This window comes from Oncorhynchus mykiss, chromosome 30, assembly GCF_013265735.2.
Source record: "Oncorhynchus mykiss isolate Arlee chromosome 30, USDA_OmykA_1.1, whole genome shotgun sequence".
In the NCBI taxonomy this organism is placed as follows: domain Eukaryota; kingdom Metazoa; phylum Chordata; class Actinopteri; order Salmoniformes; family Salmonidae; genus Oncorhynchus; species Oncorhynchus mykiss.
This window is the reverse complement of record NC_050570.1, coordinates 810,938-838,191: the sequence shown is the minus strand read 5'-3', so window position 1 is coordinate 838,191 and position 27,254 is coordinate 810,938. Positions and strand designations below refer to the sequence as shown.

The 27,254-nt window shown below is 42.5% G+C and overlaps 1 protein-coding gene across 2 annotated transcripts in view; it reads right to left on the bottom strand.

The window, feature by feature from the left end:
* Positions 1–2,747: 2,747 nt before the first annotated feature.
* dapk2b (death-associated protein kinase 2b) overlaps positions 2,748–27,254 on the bottom strand; it is a 45,607-nt gene continuing 21,100 nt past the window's right edge. The window contains exons 4-13 of one of the 2 annotated variants that reach the window (XR_005040880.1): positions 20,383–20,521; positions 15,696–15,828; positions 15,244–15,292; positions 10,379–10,405; positions 10,137–10,289; positions 8,022–8,067; positions 6,693–6,782; positions 6,426–6,509; positions 4,223–4,781; positions 2,748–4,034 (exon numbers count right to left, since the gene is read on the bottom strand). Coding sequence is in view for 1 of the 2 variants with exons in the window: in XM_036968769.1 (XP_036824664.1) it covers positions 4,701–4,781; positions 6,426–6,509; positions 6,693–6,782; positions 8,022–8,067; positions 10,137–10,289; positions 10,379–10,405; positions 15,244–15,292; positions 15,696–15,828; positions 20,383–20,521 (802 nt within the window). In the remaining variant the exon portion in view is untranslated. Of the gene's footprint in view, positions 4,782–6,425; positions 6,510–6,692; positions 6,783–8,021; positions 8,068–10,136; positions 10,290–10,378; positions 10,406–15,243; positions 15,293–15,695; positions 15,829–20,382; positions 20,522–27,254 lie in introns of both variants that reach the window. The other variant, XM_036968769.1, reaches the window with a different exon arrangement.

Sequence of the window (27,254 nt, the reverse complement as noted above, 5' to 3'; positions counted from 1 at the left end):
GCAGAATGAGGAAGTTAGTCTCTTATGAGGACAAAAGCAGAATGAGGACAAGAGCAGAATGAGGAAGTTAGTCTCTTATGAGGACAACAGCAGAATGAGGACAAGAGCTGAATGAGGAAGTTAGTCTCTTATGAGGACAACAGCAGAATGAGGACAACAGCAGAATGAGGAAGTTAGTATCTTATGATGACAACAGCAGAATGAGGACAACAGCAGAATGAGGACAACAGCAGAATGAAGACAACAGCAGAATGAGGAAGTTAGTCTCTTATGAGGACAACAGCAGAATGAGGAAGTTAGTCTCTTATGAGGACAAAAGCAGAATGAGGAAGTTAGTCTCTTATGAGGACAACAGCAGAATGAGGAAGTTAGTCTCTTATGAGGACAACAGCAGAATGAGGAAGTTAGTCACTTATGAGGACAAAAGCAGAATGAGGACAAGAGCAGAATGAGGAAGTTAGTCTCTTATGAGAACAACAGCAGAATGAGGAAGTTAGTCACTTATGAGGACAAGAGCAGAAAGAGGAAGTTAGTCTCTTATGAGGACAACAGCAGAATGAGGACAACAGCAGAATTAGGAAGTTAGTCTCTTATGAGGACAACAGCAGAATGACGAAGTTAGTCACTTATGAGGACAAGAGCAGAAAGAGGAAGTTAGTCTCTTATGAGGACAACAGCAGAATGAGGACAACAGCAGAATTAGGAAATTAGTCTCTTATGAGGACAAGCGCAGAATGAGGAAGTTAGTCACTTATGAGGACAACAGCAGAATGACAACAGCAGAATGAGGACAACAGCAGAATGAGGAAGTTGTGAATTTATGAGGACAACAGCAGAATGAGGACAAGAGCAGAATGAGGACAACAGCAGAATGAGGACAACAGCAGAACGGGGAAGTTAGTCACTTATGAAGACAACAGCAGAATGAGGACAACAGCAGAATGAGGACAACAGCAGAATGAGGAAGTTAGTCATTTATGAGGACTGCAGCAGAATGAGGACAACAGCAGAATGAGGAAGTTAGTCTCTTATGAGGACAACAGCAGAATGAGGAAGTTAGTCACTTATGAGGACAAAAGCAGAATGAGGACAAGAGCAGAATGAGGAAGTTAGTCTCTTATGAGGACAACAGCAGAATGAGGACAAGAGCTGAATGAGGAAGTTAGTCTCTTATGAGGACAACAGCAGAATGAGGACAACAGCAGAATGAGGAAGTTAGTCTCTTATGATGACAACAGCAGAATGAGGACAACAGCAGAATGAGGACAACAGCAGAATGAAGACAACAGCAGAATGAGGAAGTTAGTCTCTTATGAGGACAACAGCAGAATGAGGAAGTTAGTCTCTTATGAGGACAAAAGCAAAATGAGGAAGTTAGTCTCTTATGAGGACAACAGCAGAATGAGGAAGTTAGTCTCTTATGAGGACAACAGCAGAATGAGGAAGTTAGTCACTTATGAGGACAAAAGCAGAATGAGGACAAGAGCAGAATGAGGAAGTTAGTCTCTTATGAGAACAACTGCAGAATGATGAAGTTAGTCACTTATGAGGACAAGAGCAGAAAGAGGAAGTTAGTCTCTTATGAGGACAACAGCAGAATGAGGACAACAGCAGAATTAGGATGTTTGTCTCTTATGAGGACAACATCAGAATGACGAAGTTAGTCACTTATGAGGACAAGAGCAGAAAGAGGAAGTTAGTCTCTTATGAGGACAACAGCAGAATGAGGACAACAGCAGAATTAGGAAATTAGTCTCTTATGAGGACAAGCGCAGAATGAGGAAGTTAGTCACTTATGAGGACAACAGCAGAATGACAACAGCAGAATGAGGACAACAGCAGAATGAGGAAGTTGTTAATTTATGAGGACAACAGCAGAATGAGGACAAGAGCAGAATGAGGACAACAGCAGAATAAGGACAACAGCAGAACGGGGAAGTTAGTCACTTATGAAGACAACAGCAGAATGAGGACAACAGCAGAATGAGGACAACAGCAGAATGAGGAAGTTAGTCATTTATGAGGACTACAGCAGAATGAGGACAAGAGCAGAATGAGGAAGTTAGTCTCTTATGAGGACAAAAGCAGAATGAGGACAACAGCAGAATGAGGAAGTTAGTATCTTATGAGGACAACAGCAGAATGAGGAAGTTAGTCTCTTATGAGGACAACAGCAGAATGAGGACAAGAGCAGAATGAGGACAACAGCAGAATGAGGACAACAGCAGAATGGGGAAGTTAGTCACTTATGAAGACAACAGCAGAATGAGGACAACAGCAGAATGAGGACAACCGCAGAATGGGGACAACAGCAGAATGAGGACAACAGCAGAATGAGGAAGTTAGTCACTTATAAGGACAACAGCAGAATGAGGACAACAGCAGAATGGGGAAGTTAGTCACTTATGACGACAACAGCAGAATGAGGACAACAGCAGAATGAGGACAACAGCAGAATGAGGACAACAGCAGAATGAGGAAGTTAGTCTCTTATGAGGACAACAGCAGAATGAGGAAGTTAGTATCTTATGAGGACAACAGCAGAATAAGGAAGTTAGTCTCTTATGAGGACAACAGCAGAATGAGGATGTTGTTCATTTATGAGGACAACAGCAGAATGAGGACAAGAGCAGATTGAGGACAACAGCAGAATGAGGACAACAGCAGAATGGGGACAACAGCAGAATGAGGACAACAGCAGAATGAGGAAGTTAGTCATTTATGAGGACTACAGCAGAATGAGGACAACAGCAGAATTAGGAAATTAGTCTCTTATGAGGACTACAGCAGAATGAGGACAAGAGCAGAATGAGGAAGTTAGTCTCTTATGAGGACAAGAGCAGAATGAGGAAGTTAGTCACTTATGAGGACAACAGCAGAATGAGGAAGTTAGTCACTTATGAGGACAACAGCAGAATGAGGACAAGAGCAGAATGATGAAGTTAGTCACTTATGAAGACAACAGCAGAATGAGGAAGTTAGTCACTTATGAGAACAACAGCAGAATGAGGACAACAGCAGAATGAAGAAGTTAGTCTCTTATGAGGACAACAGCAGAATGAGGAAGTTAGTCACTTATGAGGACAACAGCATAATGAGGAAGTTAGTCTCTTATGAGTACAACAGCAGAATGAGGACAAGAGCAGAATGAGGAAGTTAGTCTCTTATGAGGACAACAGCAGAATGAGGAAGTTAGTCACTTATGAGGACTACAGCAGAATGAGGACAACAGCAGAATGAGGAAGTTAGTCACTTATGAGGACAAGAGCAGAATGAGGAAGTTAGTCACTTATGAGGACAACAGCAGAATGAGGAAGTTAGTCACTTATGAGGACAACAGCAGAATGAGGACAACAGCAGAATGAGGAAGTTAGTCTCTTATGAGGACAACAGCAGAATGAGGAAGTTAGTCACTTATGAGGACAACAGCAGAATGAGGACAACAGCAGAATGAGGAGGTTGTTCATTTATGAGGACCACAGCTGAGCGAGGAAGTTAGTCAATTATGAGGACAATAGCAGAATGAGGAAGTTGGTTATTTAAGACAATTAGATAACAACATTGAATTATCTGTGAGCTGTCCTCTTCCTTTCCACTGTAAACCTAACCTGTACCCCAACATATACCCTAACCTGTCAACTGCAACCCTAACCCTAACCTGTCCATTGTAACCCTAACCCTAACCCTAACCTGTCCACTGTAACCCTAACCTGTACGCTGTAACCCTAACCTGTCCACCATAACCCTAACCTGTCCACTGTAACCCTAACCTGTCCACTGTAACCCTAACCTGTCCACTGTAACCCTAACCTGTCAACTGTAACCCTAACCCGCAGCCTAACCTGTACCCTGTAACCCTAATCTGTACCCTGTAACCCTAACCTGTCAACTGTAACCCTAACCTGTCCACTGTAACCCTAACCTGTCCACTGTAACCCTAACCTGTCCACTGTAACCCTAACCCTAACCCTAACCTGTACCCTGTAACCCTAACCGTTACCCTGTAACCCTAACCTGTCCACTGTAACCCTAACCTGTCAACTGTAACCCTAACCTGTACCCTAACCTGTACCCTGTCCTAACCTGTACCCTATAACCCTAACCTGTCCACTATCCTAACCTGTCCCCTATCCTAACCGGTCCCCTATCCTAACCTGTACCTTATCCTAACCGGTCCCGTATCCTAACCTGTACCTTATCCTAACCTGTACCCTATCCTAACCTGTACCCTATCCTAACCTGTACCCTATCCTAACCTGTACCCTAACTTGTCCCCTATCCTAACCTGTAACCCTAACCTGTCCACTGTAACCCTAACCTGTACCCTATCCTAACCTGTACCCTATCCTAACCTGTACCCTATCCTAACCTGTACCCTAACCTGTACCCTATCCTGTCCCCTATCCTAACCTGTACCTTGTAACCTGTCCCCTATCACATGTACATTTCTACAATCTAGATAGCTTTACAGAAGGCAGGGATTCAAATACCATTTCTGTTGGCGCTGAAATCACACTATCTAGGAAACACTATCAACGTGTTTCATCTATTGCCCCAGAAAATGTGTTTTTAGAATGCTGTGCAACATATAAAAGACATTGTATGGACAGCAGTTTTTGAATTAGTCTCTGTGACTGCTTTTGGACCAATCGTGTGTGCTACAGACACACATTCAACAAATCAGAAAAGACAGGCAAGTTTCAGGAAGTGTTGCTTCTCTTCCTGGTTCTGGGTCTTTTCTTCATGATCATCTCCGTCTCCTGGTCGCTCTCACAGTCCCTCTGGAAGTATGATAAAACAACAGACCTTATTAACCCGAGCTGCAAACCTTAACTAGAGCTGCAAACCCGAGCTGCAAACCTTAACAAGAGCTGTAAACCTTAACCTGAGCTGCAAACCTTAACATGAGCTGCAAACCTGAGCTGCAAAAATGAACATGAGCTGCAAACCTGAGCTGCAAACCTTAACCTGAGCTGCAAACCTTAACATGAGCTGCAAACCTGAGCTGCAAACCTTAACCTGAGCTGTAACCTTAACCTGAGCTGCAAACCTTAACCTGAGCTGTAACCTTAACCCTGAGCTGCAAACCTTAACCTGAGCTGCAAACCTTAACATGACCTCCAAACCTGAGCTGCAAACCTTAACCTGAGCTGTAACCTTAACCTAAGCTGCAAACCTTACCCTGAGCTGCAAACCTTAACCTGAGCTGCAAACCTTAACATGAGCTGCAAACCTGAGCTGCAAACCTTAACCTGAGCTGTAACCTTAACCTGAGCTGCAAACCTTAACCTGAGCTGTAACCTTAACCTGAGCTGCAAACCTTAACCTGAGCTGCAAACCCGAGCTGCAAACCTTAACCCGAGCTGCAAACTCTTAACCCGAGCTGTAACCTTACCCTGAGCCAGAAACAACTGTTGTGCACCACCCTTACCACTCAACAACATGCCTCAAATTGCAGCATATGGTTTATTTTGCTTTCAGAGAATGCCATCACTGTCTGTCACACACACAGTCACACTTCTCTTCCCAAAACAACTGAATGTACAGTGTGCAACCATCAACAGAGTTAATTATGTATTACTTATTTTAGTTTGAGAACTAACAGAATAACATGTCTGTGGAAAACAGAAGCAGCATTCTGCACCGTGACAGAACCCAGGCGGCATATTTATAACACCTTTCACAGGGACTGTAATGTTGCCTACTGTATACTGCTAACAACACATACTATACTAAACACTGTAATAGAATCATGCTGCCGGTCCCATAGACCTGCTGTAGATCTGATCTAGTTAACCCATAAACCTGCTGTAGATCTGATCTAGTTAACCCATAGACCTGCTGTAGATCTGATCTAGTTAACCCATAGACCTGCTGTAGATCTGATCTAGTTAACCCATAGACCTGCTGTAGATCTGATCTAGTTAACCCATAGACCTGCTGTAGATCTGATCTAAACCCATAGACCTGCTGTAGATCTGATCTAGTTAACCCATAGACCTGCTGTAGATCTGATCTAGTTAACCCATAGACCTGCTGTAGAACTGATCTAGTTAACCCATAGATCTGTTGCTACCAGTGATAGCTCATGTAGAAAAACATCAAACTTGACTCTTTAGATAAGAGCGTCTGATGAATGACTCTGGATAAGAGCGTCTGATGAAGGACTCTGGATAAGAGCATCTGATGAAGGACTCTGGATAAGATGACTATCTAAATGTAGACTACAGCAGTGGAGGCTGCTGAGGGGAGGACGGCTCATAATAATGGCTGGAACGGAGCAAATGGAACGGCATCAAACCATGTTTGATATATTTGACACCATTCCACTCATTCCGATCCAGTCATTGCCACGAGCCTGTCCTCCCCAATTAAGGTGCCACAAGCCTCCTGTGGACTAGACTGTGAGCTCCTATTGTACGTACCTCGTCCTGGTCTGCCAGCTTGGGATGACCTTTCTTCATCATACGAGTTAAATGGTTACAGAGAGACACAATTCTGAAGGAAAGCTGTAGGGGGGAGAGTTCAGAGTGATAAGAGGCTCCATCTACACAAATCAAACCAAGCTGGGAGGGAATGTAGGCCCTGAGGCAGACACACAGTTGTGATTAGGAGAGCAACCAAGTGTATAAATGAATTCCCCAAAAGGTTTCTTTCCATACACTCCTAATGCCGTGTAAGGTCTGTTTTACCTTCCACCTGCGTCGGGCGTATTGTCTCCTGAAGTTCTCCAGGTTGACCACAGACTGTCTCTTTACCAGGGCCTGTCTGGAGTCCATCGGCTGCAGGGGGACAACACACATGGTTAAAGACAGGGATCTATACCTAGGAAATCCTATCCTTCCTGTTTGGCCCTGTCTGGGGGTGTCATCGGATGGGGCCACAGTGTCTCCTGACCCCTCCTGTCTCAGTCTCCAGTATTTATGCTGCAGTAGTTTATGTGTCGGGGGGCTAGGGTCAGTTTGTTATGTCTGGAGTCCAACGGCTGCAGGGGGACAACACACACGGTTAAAGACAGGGATCTATACCTAGGAAATCTATAGTAAGCAACAGTGTTGTGTCCGATTCAAGACCGGAGCAAACCGAGACGAAGAGGGGGACAAGACCAGAATAATGTGAGTCCAATTCACCACCATGATAAGAGTTCAACATGTCCAGTATTTCTGGGTTAATATTTCAGAACAACATATCGGTGAAAAAAATAGCCATTCTAAAAATGAGTACTAACCCAAACACAGTGGGGAAGAATGGGCCTTCTACGCCTTCAAAGGCTAAGGATTAATTAAACATGTTTTATTTTATTTATTTAACTAGGCAAGTCAGTTAAGGACAAATTCTTATTTACAATGACGGCCTACCAAAAGGAAGGGACGGGGGCTAGGAGAGTGTCCATGATCGTGTCTTTGAATGAAGAGATGGAGATAAAACTGTCCAGTGATATTGAGTATCTAATGCAGGAATCTAATGCAGGAACATTTAGATAAACCCTCTCAAACTTTTTCAGCTAGTTGGCCGTCAAAATTGCACTGATAAACGATGGGGAATTGTAGCCTCCATGTCCTTCTGCAGCTTGCCTGCCAATGCATGCTTGTCCCAACCAAGCACCCAAGCTAACGGGCTAAAGTTGGCTAGCTACTTCCAGACACAAGTGAGAGAACACCCCACTCTGACCATTTTACTCATCGTAGCAGAGCTGGTTAGGCATTTTCTTTGTGCCTACATTTACTGACACCGGTCATATTCAACAGGTGTTGTGCTTTCATAAATTCAGCAGTCCTCTGAAATCGGAGTAGATAGCCAGAGTGAATTTACGAAAGCAAGATATCTAACTGTATAACAGTCGTTGAAGTTCTTAATAGCTAAATCAAATGACTCCTGCATCTTAGGCTCTGTATAGCCACCGAAAAATGATATGAGGGGGAAGAAGTCAGTCAGGGTGGCAACATTTCAATCTCTGCAGAACAGAATGTTATAGTCTTTAAAGTGTTCAACAAATAAAACATGATATAATAAACCATTACCTGTATCCAGGGATGGTTCAGAGCACCATGGATTGTCAACCGTTTTCTGAAAGGCAAAGAACAACAGTAAAGGTTTGTTAGCTTAGCGAGGGGACGCGCGTACACACACACATAAAGAAGTGTTGTCGCTCTATGAAAACAGATGGTTGGCAAGTGAACAAGTCCCATCCTGCCTCGACACTGACAACCTCTGGGTTATGCATGTACTGTAGGTTCCTACCCAGCTGGATATTGTGTCTCTGTCTCTCAAGGAAACAAGTCCAGTGACTAATCAATTAACAATGAAAGATGAATACTGGAGGGATGCTAGTCCTGAGCTACAGGCAGTTAGATTTGGGTATATCATTTTGGGTAAAAAAAAAATAAAAAAGGGGTGGATCCTTGTTAAGTATGCTCCCTTTAATTCTCTCTCTCCCTCCCCTCCAGGAGGACCTGAGCCCATGGAGGACCATGCCTCAGGACTACCTGGCCCGATGACTCCTTGCTGTCCCCAGTCCACCTGGTTGTGCTGCTGCTCCAGTTTCAACTGTTCTGCCTGGAACCCTGACCTGTTCACCGGACATGCTACCTTGTCCCGGACCTGCTGTTTTTGACTCTCTCTCTCTACCGCACCTGCTGTCTCTAACTCTGAACGCTCGGGTATAAAAAGACAATTGACATTTACTCCTGAGGTGCTGTACCCTCTACAACCACTGTGATTATTATTATTTGACCCTGCTGGTCTTCTATGAACATTTGAACATCTTGGCCATGTACTGTTATAATCTCCACCTGGCACAGCCAGAAGAGGACTGGCCACCCCTCATAGCCTGGTTCCTCTCTAGGTTTCTTCCTAGGTTCTGGCCTTTCTAGGAGAGTTTGTCCTTGCCACCCCTCATAGCCTGGTTCCTCTCTAGGTTTCTTCCTAGGTTTTGGCCTTTCTAGGGAGTTTTTCCTAGCCACCGTGCTTCTACACCTGCATTGCTTGCTGTTTGGGGTTTTAGGCTGGGTTTCTGTACAGCACTTTGAGATATTAGCTGATGTACGAAGGGCTTCATAAATAAATATGATTGATTGATGTTAAGTAACACACACTAGCAATCAGTGCTTTTTGAGGTCGTTTCGGTTGGATTATTTCAAAATAATCTTGTTTTCGGTGTATATTTTTTTTAAATAATGAAATGCGCAATGCATTATGTGGGTTGAACGCTGTAACAAAACAGAATAAAACAATTAATCAAAGTCCGCTGATTTTAGTGACTGTCCCATTACTGACGATCATTTATTAACAATAATAAACAAACACCATAATATGCAAATAAATTCATTAAAGATCCTACAATGTGATTTTCTGGATTTTTTCTCTCCTTTCGTCTGTCATAGTTGAAGTGTACCTATGATGAAAATTACAGGCCTCTCATCTTTTTAAGTGGGAGAACTTGCACAATTGGTGGCTGGCTAAATACTTTTTTCCCCCACTGTATATACTCTTACATTAGTTTTATTTGATTCCTATACTATTACCTTCCAAGTCATCATCTCTATAGAGTTGCTGCCTGACAAAATCACTATTTTAGTAGTTCTTCAAAGTAAATAAGACATAACTTTTATGACTGCTGAATTGCAACTATTAATGACTTGGATTATGTATTTTCAGGTTAAGATAACTTGTGAAAAAACTGCCCTCTGTCCCTCTCCATCATGCATTTTTCTGTGTCTGCCCCACACTAAAAGAAACACACAGACCGGACAAGGAGGCACGCAATGAATTATGGTCATTGTAGTTAATTACCATGTTTTCTGGATGAAACTATGTTGAATATTGGCCTGTTGGAAACTACAACTCCCTACTACATCACACAGTTTGGGCTTGATCTGATTCATCTCCAGAGAAACTACGCAATGTGCGCATTGAGCTCACAGGAAAACCCTGAAGAAAATTGAATTCAAATCATTTTAATTTCAATTAGTTGTTTAAAAACTGAAAGATAACCTACATTTTGATGAATCGCTCAGCACTGACACACCCAGTGTTAAGGTTGAGATCTCTCCTCTGCAGCTGGCTAGCTCAGAACTCCACATACGGGTCTTTATTCTCATCTGACCTTTGACCTATGTGTATCTCTAACCCCTAACCTGGTGTCTTTCTCCAGTAGTTGTCGTATAAAGCTTTTGGCCAGCTCACTGGTCCTGCTGAACAACTCATCATCGAACTCGTAGGCTATGGCTGAGATGTTCCCTAGAGTCTCCTGCTTCGAGTCACCAAGGAACGGCGACGCTCCACTCAAACTGAAAACACACACAGTCATTAGTGACACTGTCCAAACTGTCACATCAATAGATGTATAAGCCATCTACTTTAAACCGTTTCTACTTACAGTATGTAGGTGATGACTCCGATGCTCCTGTGACAGAAGAGGAGAACACAAGGTTCATCAGCGGAGATGATTCACAGCCTGTCTGCTGTCCTGGTGTTGTATCTGTAGTGAGGTTGGTGGATGGAACACACGGTGTGTCTGTGTGTATCTGTGAGTGTGTATCTATGTGGGTGTATGTATGTTTATCTATGTGTGTATTTATCTATGTGTTTATCTATCTGTGTGTGTATCTATCTGTGTGTGTATATCTATCTGTGTATCTATCTATCTGTATGTGTGTGTGTATATGTGTGTTTATCTATCTATCTGTGTGTTTATCGATCTGTGTGTTTATCTAGCTATCTGTATGTTTATCTATCTGTGTGTTTATCTATCTATGTGTGTATATCTATCTGTGTGTATCTATCTGTGTGTGTGTTTATCTATCTATGTGTATCTATCTATGTGTATCTATCAATCTGTGTGTTTATCTATCTGTGTGTTTATCTGTGTGTGTATATATCTGTGTGTTTATCTATCTATGTGTGTATCTATATGTGTGTGTGTGTATATCTATCTGTGTGTATATCTATCTGTGTGTTTATCTATCTATCTGTGTGTTTATCTATCTATCTATCTGTGTGTTTATCTATCTATATGTGTGTGTATATCTATCTGTGTGTGCATCTATCTGTATGTTCATCTGTGTGTTTATCTATCTGTGTGTTTATCTATCTGTGTGTTTATCTGTGTGTGTATCTATCTGTGTGTTTATCTATCTATGTGTGTATCTATATGTGTGTGTGTGTATATCTATCTGTGTGTATATCTATCTGTGTGTTTATCTATCTATCTGTGTGTTTATCTATCTATCTATCTATCTGTGTGTTTATCTATCTATATGTGTGTGTATATCTATCTGTGTGTGCATCTATCTGTATGTTCATCTGTGTGTTTATCTATCTGTGTGTTTATCTCTCTATCTATCTATCTATCTATCTATCTATCTATCTATCTATCTATCTATCTATGTGTGTGTGTGTGTCTCTGTCTATCTGTGTGTCTATCTGCGTGTGTATATCTATCTGTGTGTATTATCTGTGTGTGTTTCTATTTGTGTATATCTATCTGTGTGTGTATCTATCTGTGTGTATATCTATATGTGTGTATATCTATCTGTGTGTGTATCTGTGTGTGTGTGTGTGTGTATCTATCTATGTGTGTATCTGTGTGTGTATGTATCTGTATCTATGTGTGTATATCTGTGTGTGCGTATCTATGTGTGTATCTACAGTACCAGTCAAAATGGGTTTTCTTTATTTTTTACTATTTTCTGCATTGTAGAATAATAGTGAAGAATCAAAACTATGAAATAACACATATGGAATCATGTAGTAACCAAAAAAGTGTTAAACAAATCAAAATATATTTTATATTTGAGATTCTTCAAAGTAGACACCCTTTGCCTTGATGACAGCTTTGCACACTCTTGGCATTCTGTCAACCAGCTTCAGGAGGTATTCACCTGGAATGCATTTCAATTAACAGGTGTGCCTTGTTAAAAGTTCATTTGTGGAATTTCTTTCCTTCTTAATGCGTTTAAGCCAGTTGTGTTGTGACAAGGTAGGGGGTATACAGAAGACAGTCCTATTTGGTTAAAAAACAAGTCCATGTTATTGCAAGAACAGCATAAATAAGCAAAGAGAAATGACAGTCCATTATTAGGTGTCCGGAAAATGTCAAATTTGGAAAGTTTCTTCAAGTGCAGTCGCAAAAATAATCAGGTGCTATGATGAAACTGGCTCTTATGAGGACCTCCACAGGAAAGGAAGATCCAGAGTTACCTCTGCTGCAGAGGATAAGTTCATTAGACTTACCAGACTCAGAAATTGCAGCCCAAATAAATGCTTTACATACAGTGCCTTGCGAAAGTATTCGGCCCCCTTGAACTTTGCGACCTTTTGCCACATTTCAGGCTTCAAACATAAAGATATAAAACTGTATTTTTTTGTGAAGAATCAACAACAAGTGGGACACAATCATGAAGTGGAACGACATTTATTGGATATTTCAAACTTTTTTAACAAATCAAAAACTGAAAAATTGGGCGTGCAAAATTATTCAGCCCCCTTAAGTTAATACTTTGTAGCGCCACCTTTTGCTGCGATTACAGCTGTAAGTCGCTTGGGGTATGTCTCTATCAGTTTTGCACATCAAGAGACTGACATTTTTTCCCATTCCTCCTTGCAAAACAGCTCGAGCTCAGTGAGGTTGGATGGAGAGCATTTGTTAACAGCAGTTTTCAGTTCTTTCCACAGATTCTCGATTGGATTCAGGTCTGGACTTTGACTTGGCCATTCTAACACCTGGATATGTTTATTTTTGAACCATTCCATTGTAGATTTTGCTTTATGTTTTGGATCATTGTCTTGTTGGAAGACAAATCTCCGTCCTAGTCTCAGGTCTTTTGCAGACTCCATCAGGTTTTCTTCCAGAATGGTCTTGTATTTGGCTCCATCCATCTTCCCATCAATTTTAACCATCTTCCCTGTCCCTGCTGAAGAAAAGCAGGCCCAAACCATGATGCTGCCACCACCATGTTTGACAGTGGGGATGGTGTGTTCTGGGTGATGAGCTGTGTTGCTTTTACGCCAAACATAACGTTTTGCATTGTTGCCAAAAAGTTCAATTTTGGTTTCATCTGACCAGAGCACCTTCTTCCACATGTTTGGTGTGTCTCCCAGGTGGCTTGTGGCAAACTTTAAACAACACTTTTTATGGATATCTTTAAGAAATGGCTTTCTTCTTGCCACTCTTCCATAAAGGCCAGATTTGTGCAATATATGACTGATTGTTGTCCTATGGACAGAGTCTCCCACCTCAGCTGTAGATCTCTGCAGTTCATCCAGAGTGATCATGGGCCTCTTGGCTGCATCTCTGATCAGTCTTCTCCTTGTATGAGCTGAAAGTTTAGAGGGATGGCCAGGTCTTGGTAGATTTGCAGTGGTCTGATACTCCTTCCATTTCAATAGTATCGCTTGCACAGTGCTCCTTGGGATGTTTAAAGCTTGGGAAATCTTTTTGTATCCAAATCCGGCTTTAAACTTCTTCACAACAGTATCTCGGACCTGCCTGGTGTGTTCCTTGTTCTTCATGATGCTCTCTGCGCTTTTAACTGACCTCTGAGACTATCACAGTGCAGGTGCATTTATACGGAGACTTGATTACACACAGGTGGATTGTATTTATCATCATTAGTCATTTAGGTCAACATTGGATCATTCAGAGATCCTCACTGAACTTCTGGAGAGAGTTTGCTGCACTGAAAGTGAAGGGGCAGAATAATTTTGCACTCCCAATTTTTCAGTTTTTGATTTGTTAAAAAAGTTTGAAATATCCAATAAATGTCGTTCCACTTCATGATTGTGTCCCACTTGTTGTTGATTCTTCACAAAAAATACAGTTTTATATCTTTATGTTTGAAGCCTGAAATGTGGCAAAAGGTCGCAAAGTTCAAGGGGGCCGAATACTTTCGCAAGGCACTGTAGTTCAAGTAACAGACACATCTCAACTGTTCAGAGGAGACTGTGTGAATCAGGCCTTCAACGTCAAATGTCTGCAAAGAAACCACTACTAAAGGACGACACCAATAAGAAGAAGAGACTTGACTGGGCCAAGAAACACGAGCAACGGACATTAGACTGGTGGAAGTGTGCCCGCTGGTCTGATGAGTCAAATTTGAGATTTTTGGTTCCTACCGCTGTGTCTTTGTGAGACGCAAAGTAGGTGAACAGATGATATCTGCACTTGTGGTTCCCACCGTGAAGCATGGAGGAGGAGGTGTGATGGTGATTTATTTAGAATTCAAGGCACACGTAACCAGCATGGCTCCCACAGCATTCTGCAGCGATACTCCATCCCATCTGGTTTGTGCTTAGTGGGACTATTATTTGTTTTTCAACAGGACAATGACCCAACACACCTCCAGGCTGTGTAAGGGCTATTTGACCAAGAAGGAGAGTGATGGAGTGCTGCATCAGATGACCTGGCCTCCACAATCACCCAACCTCAACCCAATTGAGATGGTTAGGGATGAGTTGGGCCGCAGATTGATGGAAAAGCAGCCAACAAGTGTTCAGGATACTCCTTCAAGACTGTTGGAAAAGCATTCCAGGTGAATCTGGTTGAGAGAATACCAAGTGTGCAAAGCTGTCATCAAGACAAATGGTGGCTACTTTGAAGAATCTAAAAATATTTAGATTTGTTTAACACTTCTTTGGTTACTACATGATTCCATATCTGTTATTTCATCGTTTTGATGTCTTCACTATTATTCTACAAAATAGTAATAAAAAAAAGAAAACCCCTTAATTGAGTAGGTGTGTCCAAACTTTCGACTGGTAGTGTGTGTGTGTGTGTGTGTGTGTGTGTGTGTGTGTGTGTGTATGAGTGTGTGTGTGTGTGTGTGTGTGTGTGTGTGTGTGTGTGTGTGTGTGTGTGTGTGTGAGTGTGTGTGTGTGTGTATGAGTGTGTGTGTGTGTGTGTGTGTGTGTGTGTGTGTGTGTGTGTGTGTGTGTATGAGTGTGTGTGTGTGTGTGTGTGTGTGTGTGTGTGTGTGTGTGTGTGTGTGTATGAGTGTGTGTGTGTGTGTGTGTGTGTGTGTGTGTGTGTGTGTGTGTGTGTGTGTGTGTGTGTGTGTGTGTGTGTGTGTGTGTGTGTGTGTGTATGAGTGTGTGTGTGTGTATGAGTGTGTGTGTGTGTGTGTGTGTGTGTGTGTGTGTGTGTGTGTGTGTGTGTGTGTGTGTGTGTGTGTGTGTGTGTGTGTGTGTGTGAAAGCATGTTGTATAAATTAAACCAATGCGTGCGAGGTAGTTATCAGCTCTTACCACATGTCTGCTTCTAAACCCAGAGGCTCATAGTTGACGACTTCTGGAGCTGGAAATACATATTATCACAATACACTACAGTCTCTCCACTACACAACACAATACAATGACACAACACTATGACATGACACAACACTACACAATGACATTCCAGGTGAAGCTGGTTGAGAGAATACCAAGTGTGCAAATGACACAACACAATGACACAACAACTCTACACAATGACAACACTACACAATGACAACACTACAACTCTAGACAATGACATGACACAACACTACACAATGACAACACTACGCAATGACAACACTACACAATGACAACACAACACAATGAAACAACACTACACATTCTCTCCAACATGGTCTATTGTCAAATATCAGTCAATAAAATGTAGATGAAGCCTGGTATACATAAACATGACGTCCTCCTCAATGCCTTGAAATACTTACCCACAAATTCAGGTGTCCCAAAGATCTTTTTAAAGTCCGTCCCGACCTGATCCATCTTATGAGCCAGACCAAAGTCTATGAGCTTGATGCGCGGCAGATCAACATTCTTATCCAACAGCATGATGTTCTCAGGCTGAAAACAAGACCATTAGCTTTAGGTACTACAGAGCCCCTGTTGATAACAGGATGACCAGAACATTAGGTACTACAGAGCCCCCGTTGATAAACAGGATGACCAGAACATTAGGTACTACAGAACATTAGGTACTACAGAGCTCCTGTTGACGAACAGGATCACTAGTCAAGCAACATGAGATGTGTTTTGAGTTACCTGATTATAATGGTCCATCTTTGCGCCAGCATTAAAAGGAAGAACATTCCATAGGTTATATTGTGAACTGGGGGGGGGGGCAGCATAGCCTAGTGGTTAGAGCTTTGGACTAGTAACCGAAAGGTTGCAAGTTCAAATCCCTGAGCTGAAGAGATCTGTCGTTCTGCCCCTGAACAAGGCAGTTCACCCACTGGGCCGTCATTGAAAATAAGAATTTGTTCTTAACTGACTTGCCTAGTTAAATAAAGGGAAAATAAAAAGCTGAGGTACAGTGAGTTGAAAGACTGATTATAGTTGACCCTTCGCTAAGCCCTGCCCCAGAATCTTGGGCAACCAATCGCAGCACTCCAATGGATATCAACTATCGTCGAGTCCAACACCACTGACAGGCTTATGTTTCAAACGCATGAGAGCTATGGCAAAACGGACAATTTTCATCATAAGTAGCAACATTTTTAAATAGCTAAATTACCGTGCACTTGGGGTAGTTGCTACGGTGATTCCTGAAATTCACAGACACAACACTAGTAGTATTTTTGAAATTCGAAATTATACTTATGTTACATTGTTTGCTAGCTCAGATGGTTAGTTGGTGCTGTCTCATTGGCCACCAAACATTGGTAAAGGTAGCTAGCTAGCCACTTGATATAACTTGTTTTCTCAAAATGTATGTTAGCTAGCTAAGTTAGCCATGTTATTAATGCAAATACCGTCTGTTGAGGATGTCTGTCTGCTACAGGTCAGAGAGCACAGGGAGAATGTCTGTCTGTTACAGGTCAGAGAGCACAGGGAGAATGTCTGTCTGTCTGCTACAGGTCAGAGAGCACAGGGAGAATGTCTGTCTGTCTGCTACAGGTCAGAGAGCACAGGGAAAATGTCTGTCTGTCTGCTATGGGTCAGAGAGCACAGGGAGAATGTCAGTCTGTCTGCTACAGGTCAGAGAGCACAGGGAGAATGTCTGTCTGTCTGCTACAGGTCAGAGAGCACAGGGAGAATGTCTATCTGTCTGCTACAGGTCAGAGAGCACAGGGAGAATGTCTGTCTGTCTGCTACAGGTCAGAGAGCACAGGGAAAATGTCTGTCTGTCTGCTATGGGTCAGAGAGCACAGGGAGAATGTCAGTCTGTCTGCTACAGGTCAGAGAGCACAGGGAGAATGTCAGTCTGTCTGCTACGGGTCAGAGAGCACAGGGAGAATGTCTGTCTGTCTGCTACAGGTCAGAGAGCACAGGGAGAATGTCAGTCTGTCTGCTATGGGTCAGAGAGCACAGGGAGAATGTCAGTCTGTCTGCTATGGGTCAGAGAGCACAGGGAGAATGTCTGTCTGTCTGCTACAGGTCAGAGAGCACAGGGAGAATGTCTGTCTGCTACGGGTCAAAGAGCACAGGGAGAATGTCTGTCTGTCTGCTACAGGTCAGGGAGCACAGGGAGAATGTCTGTCTGCTACAGGTCAGAGAGCACAGGGAGAATGTCTGTCTGTCTGCTACAGGTCAGAGAGCACAGGGAGAATGTCTGTCTGTCTGCTACAGGTCAGAGAGAACAGGGAGAATGTCTGTCTGTCTGCTACAGGTCAGAGAGCACAGGGAGAATGTCTGTCTGTCTGCTACAGGTCAGAGAGAACAGGGAGAATGTCTGTCTGTCTGATACAGGTCAGAGGGAGGATGAATCATATTGAAATAGTGACTAGGGCTGTGGCGGTCATGACATTTTGTCAGACGGTATCATGCAAATGAATGCCGGTCTCACAGTAAATGACCGTGACAGCTGATCTCATGGTAAATGACAGCTGGTCTCATGGTAAATGACTGCTGGTCTCACGGTAAATGACAGCTGGTCTCATGGTAAATGACTGCTGGTCTCATGGTAAATGACTGCTGGTCTCATGGTAAATGACTGCTGGTCTCATGGTTAAATGACCGTGACTGGTGGTCTCATGGTAAATGATCGTGCTGCTGGTCTCATGGTAAATGACCGTGACAGCTGGTCTCATGGTAAATGACTGCTGGTCTCATGGTAAATGACTGCTGGTCTCATGGTAAATGGCCGTGACTGCTGGTCTCATGGTAAATGACCGTGACAGCTGGTCTCATGGTAAATGACTGCTGGTCTCATGGTAAATGACTGCTGGTCTCATGGTAAATGACCGTGACTGCTGGTCTCATGGTAAATGCCTGCTGGTCTCATGGTAAATGACCGTGACAGCTGGTCTCATGGTAAATGACTGCTGGTCTCATGGTAAATGACTGCTGGTCTCATGGTAAATGACCGTGACTGCTGGTCTCATGGTAAATGACTGCTGGTCTCATGGTAAATTACCGTGACTGCTGGTCTCATGGTAAATGACAGCTGGTCTCATGGTAAATGACAGATGGTCTCATGGTAAATGACAGCTGGTCTCATGGTAAATGACAGCTGGTCTCATGGTAAATGACCGTGACTGCTGGTCTCATGGTAAATGACCGTGACTGCTGGTCTCATGGTAAATGATCGGGACTGCTGGTCTCATGGTAAATGACTGCTGGTCTCATGGTAAATGACCGTGACTGCTGGTCTCATGGTAAAAGACTGCTGGTCTCATGGTAAATGACTGCTGGTCTCATGGTAAATGACCGTGACTGCTGGTCTCATGGTAAATGACTGCTGGTCTCATGGTAAATGACCGTGACTGCTGGTCTCATGGTAAATGACTGCTGGTCTCATGGTAAATGACTGCTGGTCTCATGGTAAATGACTGCTGGTCTCATGGTAAATGACCGTGACTGCTGGTCTCATGGTAAATGACCGTGACTGCTGGTCTCATGGTAAATGACTGCTGTTCTCATGGTAAATGACCGTGACTGCTGGTCTCATGGTAAATGACAGCTGGTCTCATGGTAAATGACAGCTGGTCTCATGGTAAATGACAGCTGGTCTCATGGTAAATGACAGCTGGTCTCATGGTAAATGACCGTGACTGCTGGTCTCATGGTAAATGACTGTGACTGCTGGTCTCATGGTAAATGACCGGGACTGCTGGTCTCATGGTAAATGACTGCTGGTCTCATGGTAAATGACCGTGACTGCTGGTCTCATGGTAAAATACTGCTGGTCTCATGGTAAATGACTGCTGGTCTCATGGTAAATGACCGTGACTGCTGGTCTCATGGTAAATGACTGCTGGTCTCATGGTAAATGACCGTGACTGCTGGTCTCATGGTAAATGACTGCTGGTCTCATGGTAAATGACTGCTGGTCTCATGGTAAATGACTGCTGGTCTCATGGTAAATGACCGTGACTGCTGGTCTCATGGTAAATGACCGTGACAGCCGGTCTCATGGTAAATGGCCGTGACAGCTGGTCTCATGGTAAATGACCGTGACTGCTGGTCTCATGGTAAATGACTGCTGGTCTCATGGTAAATGACCGTGACTGCTGGTCTCATGGTAAATGGCCGTGACTGCTGGTCTCATGGTAAATGGCAGCTGGTCTCATGGTAAATGACTGCTGGTCTCATGGTAAATTACTGTGCTGCTGGTCTCAGGCAAATTAAATCTGCTATTGATTAAACAAAATAATATTATTTATGGAATAAAAAAAAGAAGGAATTATCTTTGTAAATGAGATTATGAATAGGAAAGGTGGAGATATATAATAAGTGTCTGCAAAATTACAACCAACTGATATATTCTGGAAGTGTCTGCTCTTTCCAAAATTACAACCAACTGATATATTCTGGAAGTGTCTGCTCTTTCCAAAATTACAACCAACTGATATATTCTGGAAGTGTCTGCTCTATCCAAAATTACAACCAACTGATATATTCTGGAAGTGTCTGCTCTTTCCAAAATTACAACCAACTGATATATTCTGGAAGTGTCTGCTCTTTCCAAAATTACAACCAACTGATATATTCTGGAAGTGTCTGCTCTTTCCAAAATTACAACCAACTGATATATTCCAAAATTATCCACAACAACCAGGTTCTCCGTGCAGTTTTAACCTGCTGTTGATCGATCACAGTGAGGTCCAATGTAGCCTAACAGTGAGTTTTAAAAGATACTGTTTAGATTGATGTCAGAGTGGGGACAACAGAACACCAGGCCTTTACCAGATGGCTGTTAAAGAGTTGGGAAGTACCAACGCATCAGCTCATGTACAGAGCCCATAGTAGGATATTACCATGACGCAACGTTCACCACTGACTGCAGACATGACTCGTGACTGCCTGAATGGTAGTAATAAGGTCACAGCCCTAACTTAGTGACACGCTACATTGATGACAGCTCACAACAATCATTGGAGGAAGTATTTCTAACCAACAGCTCCACTCCACCACACAGGTTCCATATTGCTAAAACGGCATGAGCATGTAAAGTACCTTGAGGTCAAAGTGTGCTATCCTCTTGCCATGGAGGAACTGGACTCCGTTCAGGATCTGTTTGATGAACTGGGTAGCCTCCTCTTCGCTCAGAGACTCCTTCTGAGCCAGGAAGTCAAACAGCTCTCCTCCAGACACCCTGCAACACAAACACACACTTTTAGGGATCCTGTGCTGCAGGTTATTAGGGAAATGATCTGTGGAATTCAGTGTCTTTCAGTGTGAGGCTGTCTAACTGACAGGCTGTCTGTCACACCATGCCTTCTATAACACTAACTGACAGAGTGCCTGTCACACCATGCCTTCTATAACACTTACTGACAGGCTGTCTGTCACACCATGCCCTCTATAACACTTACTGACTGGCTGTCTGTCACACCATGCCCTGCTATAACACTTACTGACAGGCTGTCTGTCACACCATGCCCTGCTATAACACTTACTGACAGGCTGCCTGTCACACCATGCCTTCTATAACACTTACTGACACAATGTCTGTCACACCATGCCCTCTATAACACTTACTGACAGGCCACACCATGCCCTCTATAACACTAACTGACAGGCCACACCATGCCCTGCTATAACACTTACTGACAGGCTGTCTGTCACACCATGTCTTCTATAACAGTTACTGACAGGCTGTCTGTCACACCATGCCCTGCTATAACACTTACTGACAGGCTGTCTATCACACCATGCCTTCTATAACACTAACTGACAGGCTGTCTGTCACACCATGCCTTCTATAACAGTTACTGACAGGCTGTCTATCACACCATGCCCTGCTATAACACTTACTGACAGGCTGTCTGTCACACCATGCCTTCTATAACACTAACTGACAGGCTGTCTGTCACACCATGCCTTCTATAACAGTTACTGACAGGCTGTCTGTCACACCATGCCTTCTATAACACTAACTGACAGAGTGCCTGTCACACCATGCCTTCTATAACACTTACTGACAGGCTGTCTGTCACACCATGCCCTCTATAACACTTACTGACTGGCTGTCTGTCACACCATGCCCTGCTATAACACTTACTGACAGGCTGTCTGTCACACCATGCCCTGCTATAACACTTACTGACAGGATGCCTGTCACACCATGCCTTCTATAACACTTACTGACACAATGTCTGTCACACCATGCCCTCTATAACACTTACTGACAGGCCACACCATGCCCTCTATAACACTAACTGACAGGCCACACCATGCCCTGCTACAACACTTACTGACAGGCTGTCTGTCACACCATGCCTTCTATAACAGTTACTGACAGGCTGTCTGTCACACCATGCCCTGCTATAACACTTACTGACAGGCTGTCTATCACACCATGCCTTCTATAACACTTACTGACAGGCTGTCTGTCACACCATGCCTTCTATAACAGTTACTGACAGGCTGTCTATCACACCATGCCCTGCTATAACACTTACTGACAGGCTGTCTATCACACCATGCCCTGCTATAACACTTACTGACAGGCTGTCTGTCACACCATGCCCTATATAACACTAACTGACAGGCTGTCTGTCGCACCATGCCTTCTATAACACTTACTGACAGGCCACACCATGCCTTCTATAACACTTACTGACTGGCTGTCTGTCACACCATGCCCTCTATAACACTTACTGACAGGCTGTCTGTCGCACCATGCCTTCTATAACACTTACTGACAGGCCACACCATGCCTTCTATAACACTTACTGACTGGCTGTCTGTCACACCATGCCCTCTATAACACTTACTGACAGGCTGTCTGTCGCACCATGCCTTCTATAACACTAACTGACAGGCCACACCATGCCCTCTATAGTATTTATTGTGCTTAACAGTATTCTTGAACAGCACTGCCACTCCCCTTGCTTTGGGTGAGTAAGATGTTTCATATATTTCTTTATCCCAATCTTTTTTTAGTTAGTTCCATGTCTTGTCCCATTAAATGAGTTTCCTGCAACAGGGCTGTCACATGTTCATTTCTTGTATTATGTGTTTCCTTTTAAAATGTGACATGCCATGCACTTCACATTCCATGAAAATATGTTAAATTCTGAAAAAGCATTGTGTCTACCGGCCATAAATCTAAATGAGTCAAAGATTGTCATTCCTGTAGTACATAGGAAGAAGTAGAATTGACAAAACATAGGAAGAAGTTGGTAATATACAATGCCGACAACATGTACTTTAGATAACGTTTGTGCCATTAATAACTCAAAACAAAAACAGGAGACCTAGAGACAACATTTTCACACAATACCCTCATATACCCATTGTTTCCCCTCTACCTTCCTCCCCCCCGCACTACGATCCAATTCCTGAGTAAACAAAACCACTCCTATATCTACTAAGCTTAATTCAATATGAAAAAGGATTAAAAGTTGTCTTATTTTAAAGTTTTAAACCAGATTCATTCATTCACTTTTCTAAAAGGCTCTAAAAACCAGATTCATTCATTCACTTTTCTAAAAGGCTCCCCCCCCCCCAAAATGGATTACAGATAGGAGATAGAAACCACATAAATACAAATTTTAAAAAATTAAAAATATAATCAAATGTTATTTTTCACATGCACCGAATACAACAGGTGTATATCTAGATCGTACCGTGAAACGCTTTAACCAACAATGCAGGATCACTTGAATCGTTGTCAGTGATATAGCAACGAAAAATATGCCCCCAGACAATCTAAAACCAGTCAATGACATGTACTCCTATCCTTCTTCTCTGTTTTTAAAGGTCATAGTTCATTTCATCAATCTAAAACCAGTAAATGACATGTACTCCTATCCTTCTTCTCTGTTTTTAAAGGTCATAGTTCATTTCATCATGTGGACAATGTTCAGGGAAGTTCATCTGCTAAAAAGTAAAGTGTTTATGTGTTTGATTTATGAGGAATAATGTATACTTCCACCTCTTTTTTTCAGTCAAATTTCAAACCGTGTTGTTTGAAATAAAATAAAAGTAGCCTAGTTATTATTACAGAGTGAAATCATATCAAATCAAAGTTTATTTGTCACGTGCGCCAAATACAACAGGTGTAGTAGACCGTACAGTGAAATGCTTACTTACAGGCTCTAACCAATAGTGTGAAAAAAAGGTTGTGTGTGTGTGTGTGTGTGTGTGTGTGTGTGTGTGTGTGTGTGTGTGTGTGTGTGTGTGTGTGTGTGTGTGTGTGTGTGTGTGTGTGTGTTTGTGTGTGTGTGTGTGTAGGTAAAGAAATAAAACAACAGTAAAAAGACATTTGAAAATAAGAGTAGTAGGATTAGTAATGGTAGTAGTAGTAGTATTAGTAATGGTAGTAGTAGTAGTATTAGTAATGGTAGTGGTAGTATTATTAGTAATGGTAGTAGTAGTACTGGTAGTGGTAGTAATGGTAGTGGTAGTAGCAGTAGTAATGGTAGTAGTAGTAGTATTAGTAATGGTAGTGGTAGTAGTAGTAGTAGTAATGGTAGTAGTAGTAATGGTAGTGGTAGTAATGGTAGTAATGGCAGTGGTAGTAGTAGTGGTAATAGTAGTAATGGTAGTAGTCGTAGTAGTAGTAGTAGTAGTAGTAGTAATAGTAGTAATGGTAGTAGTAGTATTGGTAATGGTAGTAGTAGTACTGGCAGTGGTAGTAATGGTAGTAGTAGTAGTACTGGTAGTAATGGTAGTAGTATTAGTAATGGTAGTAGTAGTAGTACAGGTCGTGGTAGTAATGGTAGTAATGGTAGTGGTAGTAGTAGTGGTAATAGTAGTAATGGTAGTAGTATTAGTAATGGTAGTAATGGTAGTAGTACTGGTAGTGGTAGTAATGGTAGTAATGGTAGTAGTAGTAGTAGTACTGGTAGTGGTAGTAATGGTAGTGATGATAGTAGTAGTAGTAGTAGTAAGGGTAGTGGTAGTAGTAGTAGTAATAGTAGTAATGACAGTAGTAGTAGTATTAGTAATGGTAGTAATGGTAGTAGTAGTACTGGTAGTGGTAGTAATGGTAGTGGTAGTATTATTAGTAATGGTAGTAGTAGTACTGGTCTTGGTAGTAATGGTAGTGGTAGTGGTATTAGTAATGGTAGTGGTAATGGTAGTAGTAATAGTAGTAATGGTAGTAGTAGTAGTATTAGTAATGGTAGTAGTAGTACTGGTAGTGGTAGTAATGGTAGTAGTAGTAGTATTAGTAATAGTAGTAGTGGTAGTAGTAGTACTGGTAGTGGTAGTAATGGTAGTGGTAGTAATGGTAGTGGTAGTGGTATTAGTAATGGTAGTGGTAATGGTAGTAGTAATAGTAGTACTGGTAGTAGTAGTAGTATTAGTAATGGTAGTAGTAGTACTGGTAGTGGTAGTAATGGTAGTAGTGGTAGTATTAGTAATAGTAGTAGTGGTAGTAGTAGTACTGGTAGTGGTAGTACTGGTCGTGGTAGTAATGGTAGTGGTAGTGGTATTAGTAATGGTAGTGGTAATGGTAGTAGTAATAGTAGTAATGGTAGTAGTAGTAGTATTAGTAATGGTAGTAGTAGTACTGGTAGTGGTAGTAATGGTAGTAGCATTTTGTATTAGTAATGGTAGTAGTAGTAGTAGTACTGGTACTGGTAGTAATGGTAGTAATGGTAGTAGTAGTAGTAGTAGTAGTAATGGTAGTAGTAGTAGTAGTACTGGTAGTGGTAGTAGTAGTAGTAGTAATTGTAGTAGTAGTACTGGTAGTGGTAGTAATGGTATTAATGGTAGTAGTAGTAGTATTAGTAATGGTAGTAGTAGTACTGGTAGTGGTAGTAATGGTAGTAATGGTAGTAGTAGTAGTGGTAGTAGTAGTAGTAGTAGTAGTAATGGTAGTAGTAGTACTGGTAGTGGTAGTAATGGTAGTGGTAGTGGTATTAGTAATGGTAGTGGTAGTAGTATTAGTAATGGTAGTAGTAGTAGTAGTAGTAGTAATAGTAGTACTGTTAGTAGTAGTAGTATTAGTAATGGTAGTAATGGTAGTAGTAGTAGTGGTAGTGGTACTATATCTATTGTTTTTTGTTGTTGTTGTGTGATTTGGATTAATCCCCTCTACCACAAGGAACCCCACTAATCTACTGACGGAACGCAAGAGGTGGCTAACAACAGACCTCCATCTTATGCTAGCTTGCTACCGATGGCCTGGCTAGCTGTCTAAATCGCTGTGACCCCCAACCAACCTCTCTACTCACTGGACCCTTTTGATCACTCGACTAAGCATGCCTCTCCTTAATGTTAATATGCCTTGTCCATTGCTGTTCTGGTTAGTGTTTATTGGCTTATTTCACTGTAGAGCCTCTAGTCCTGCTCACTATACCTTATCCAACCTATTAGTTCCACCACCCACACATGCAATGACATCTCCTGGTTTCAATGATGTTTCTAGAGACAATATCTCTCTCTTCATCACTCAATACCTAGGTTTACCTCCACTGTATTCACATCCTACCATACCTTTGTCTGTAAATTATACCTTGAAGCTATTGTATCACCCTCAGAAACCTCCTTTTACTCTCTGTTCCAGATGTTCTAGACGACCAATTCTTATTGCTTTTAGCCGTACCCTTATTCTACTCCTCCTCTGTTCCTCTGGCGATGTAGAGGTGAATCCAGGCCCTGCAGTGCCTAGCTCCACTACTATTCCCCAGGCGCTCTCTTTTGATGACTTCTGTAACCGTAATAGCCTTGGTTTCATGCATGTTAACATTAGAAGCCTCCTCCCTAAGTTTGTTCTATTCACTGCTTTAGCACACTCTGCCAACCCGGATGTTCTAGCTGTGTCTGAATCCTGGCTTAGGAAGACCACCAAAAATTCTGAAATTTTAATCCCAAACTACAACATTTTCAGACAAGATAGAACTGCCAAAGGGGGTGGTGTTGCAATCTACTGCAAAGATAGCCTGCAGAGTTCTGTCCTACTATCCAGGTCTGTACCCAAACAATTTGAAATTCTACTTTTAAAAATCCACCTCTCTAAAAACAAGTCTCTCACCGTTGCCGCCTGCTATAGACCACCCTCTGCCCCCAGCTGTGCTCTGGACACCATATGTGAGCTGATTTCCCCCCATCTATCTTCAGAGCTCGTGCTGCTAGGCGACCTAAACTGGAACATGCTTAACACCCCAGCCATCCTACAATCTAAACTTGATGCCCTCAATCTCACACAAATTATCAATGAACCTACCAGGTACCTCCCCAAAGACTTAAACACGGGCACCCTCATAGATATGATCCTAACCAACTTGCCCTCTAAATACACCTCTGCTGTCTTCAACCAAGATCTCAGTGATCACTGCCTCATTGCCTGCATCCGTAATGGGTCAGCAGTCAAACGACCTCCACTCATCACTGTCAAACGCTCCCTGAAACACTTCAGCGAGCAGGCCTTTCTAATCGACCTGGCCGGGGTATCCTGGAAGGATATTGATCTCATCCCGTCAGTAGAGGATGCCTGGATATTTTGTTTAAATGCCTTCCTAACCATCTTAAATAAACATGCCCCATTCAAGAAATTTTGAACCAGGAACAGATATAGCCCTTGGTTCTCCCCAGACCTGACTGCCCTTAACCAACACAAGAACATCCTATGGTGTTCTGCATTAGCATCGAACAGCCCCTGTGATATGCAGCTGTTCAGGGAAGCTAGAAACCATTATACACAGGTAGTTAGAAAAGCCAAGCTTTTTCAAGCAGAAATTTGCTTCCTGCAACACTAACTCAAAAAAGTTCTGGGACACTGTAAAGTCCATGGAGAATAAGAACACCTCCTCCCAGATGCCCACTGCACTGAAGATAGGAAACACTGTCACCACTGAAAAATCACCCATTATTGAGAATTTCAAAAAGCATTTTTCTACGGCTGGCCATGCTTTCCACCTGGCTACTCCTAC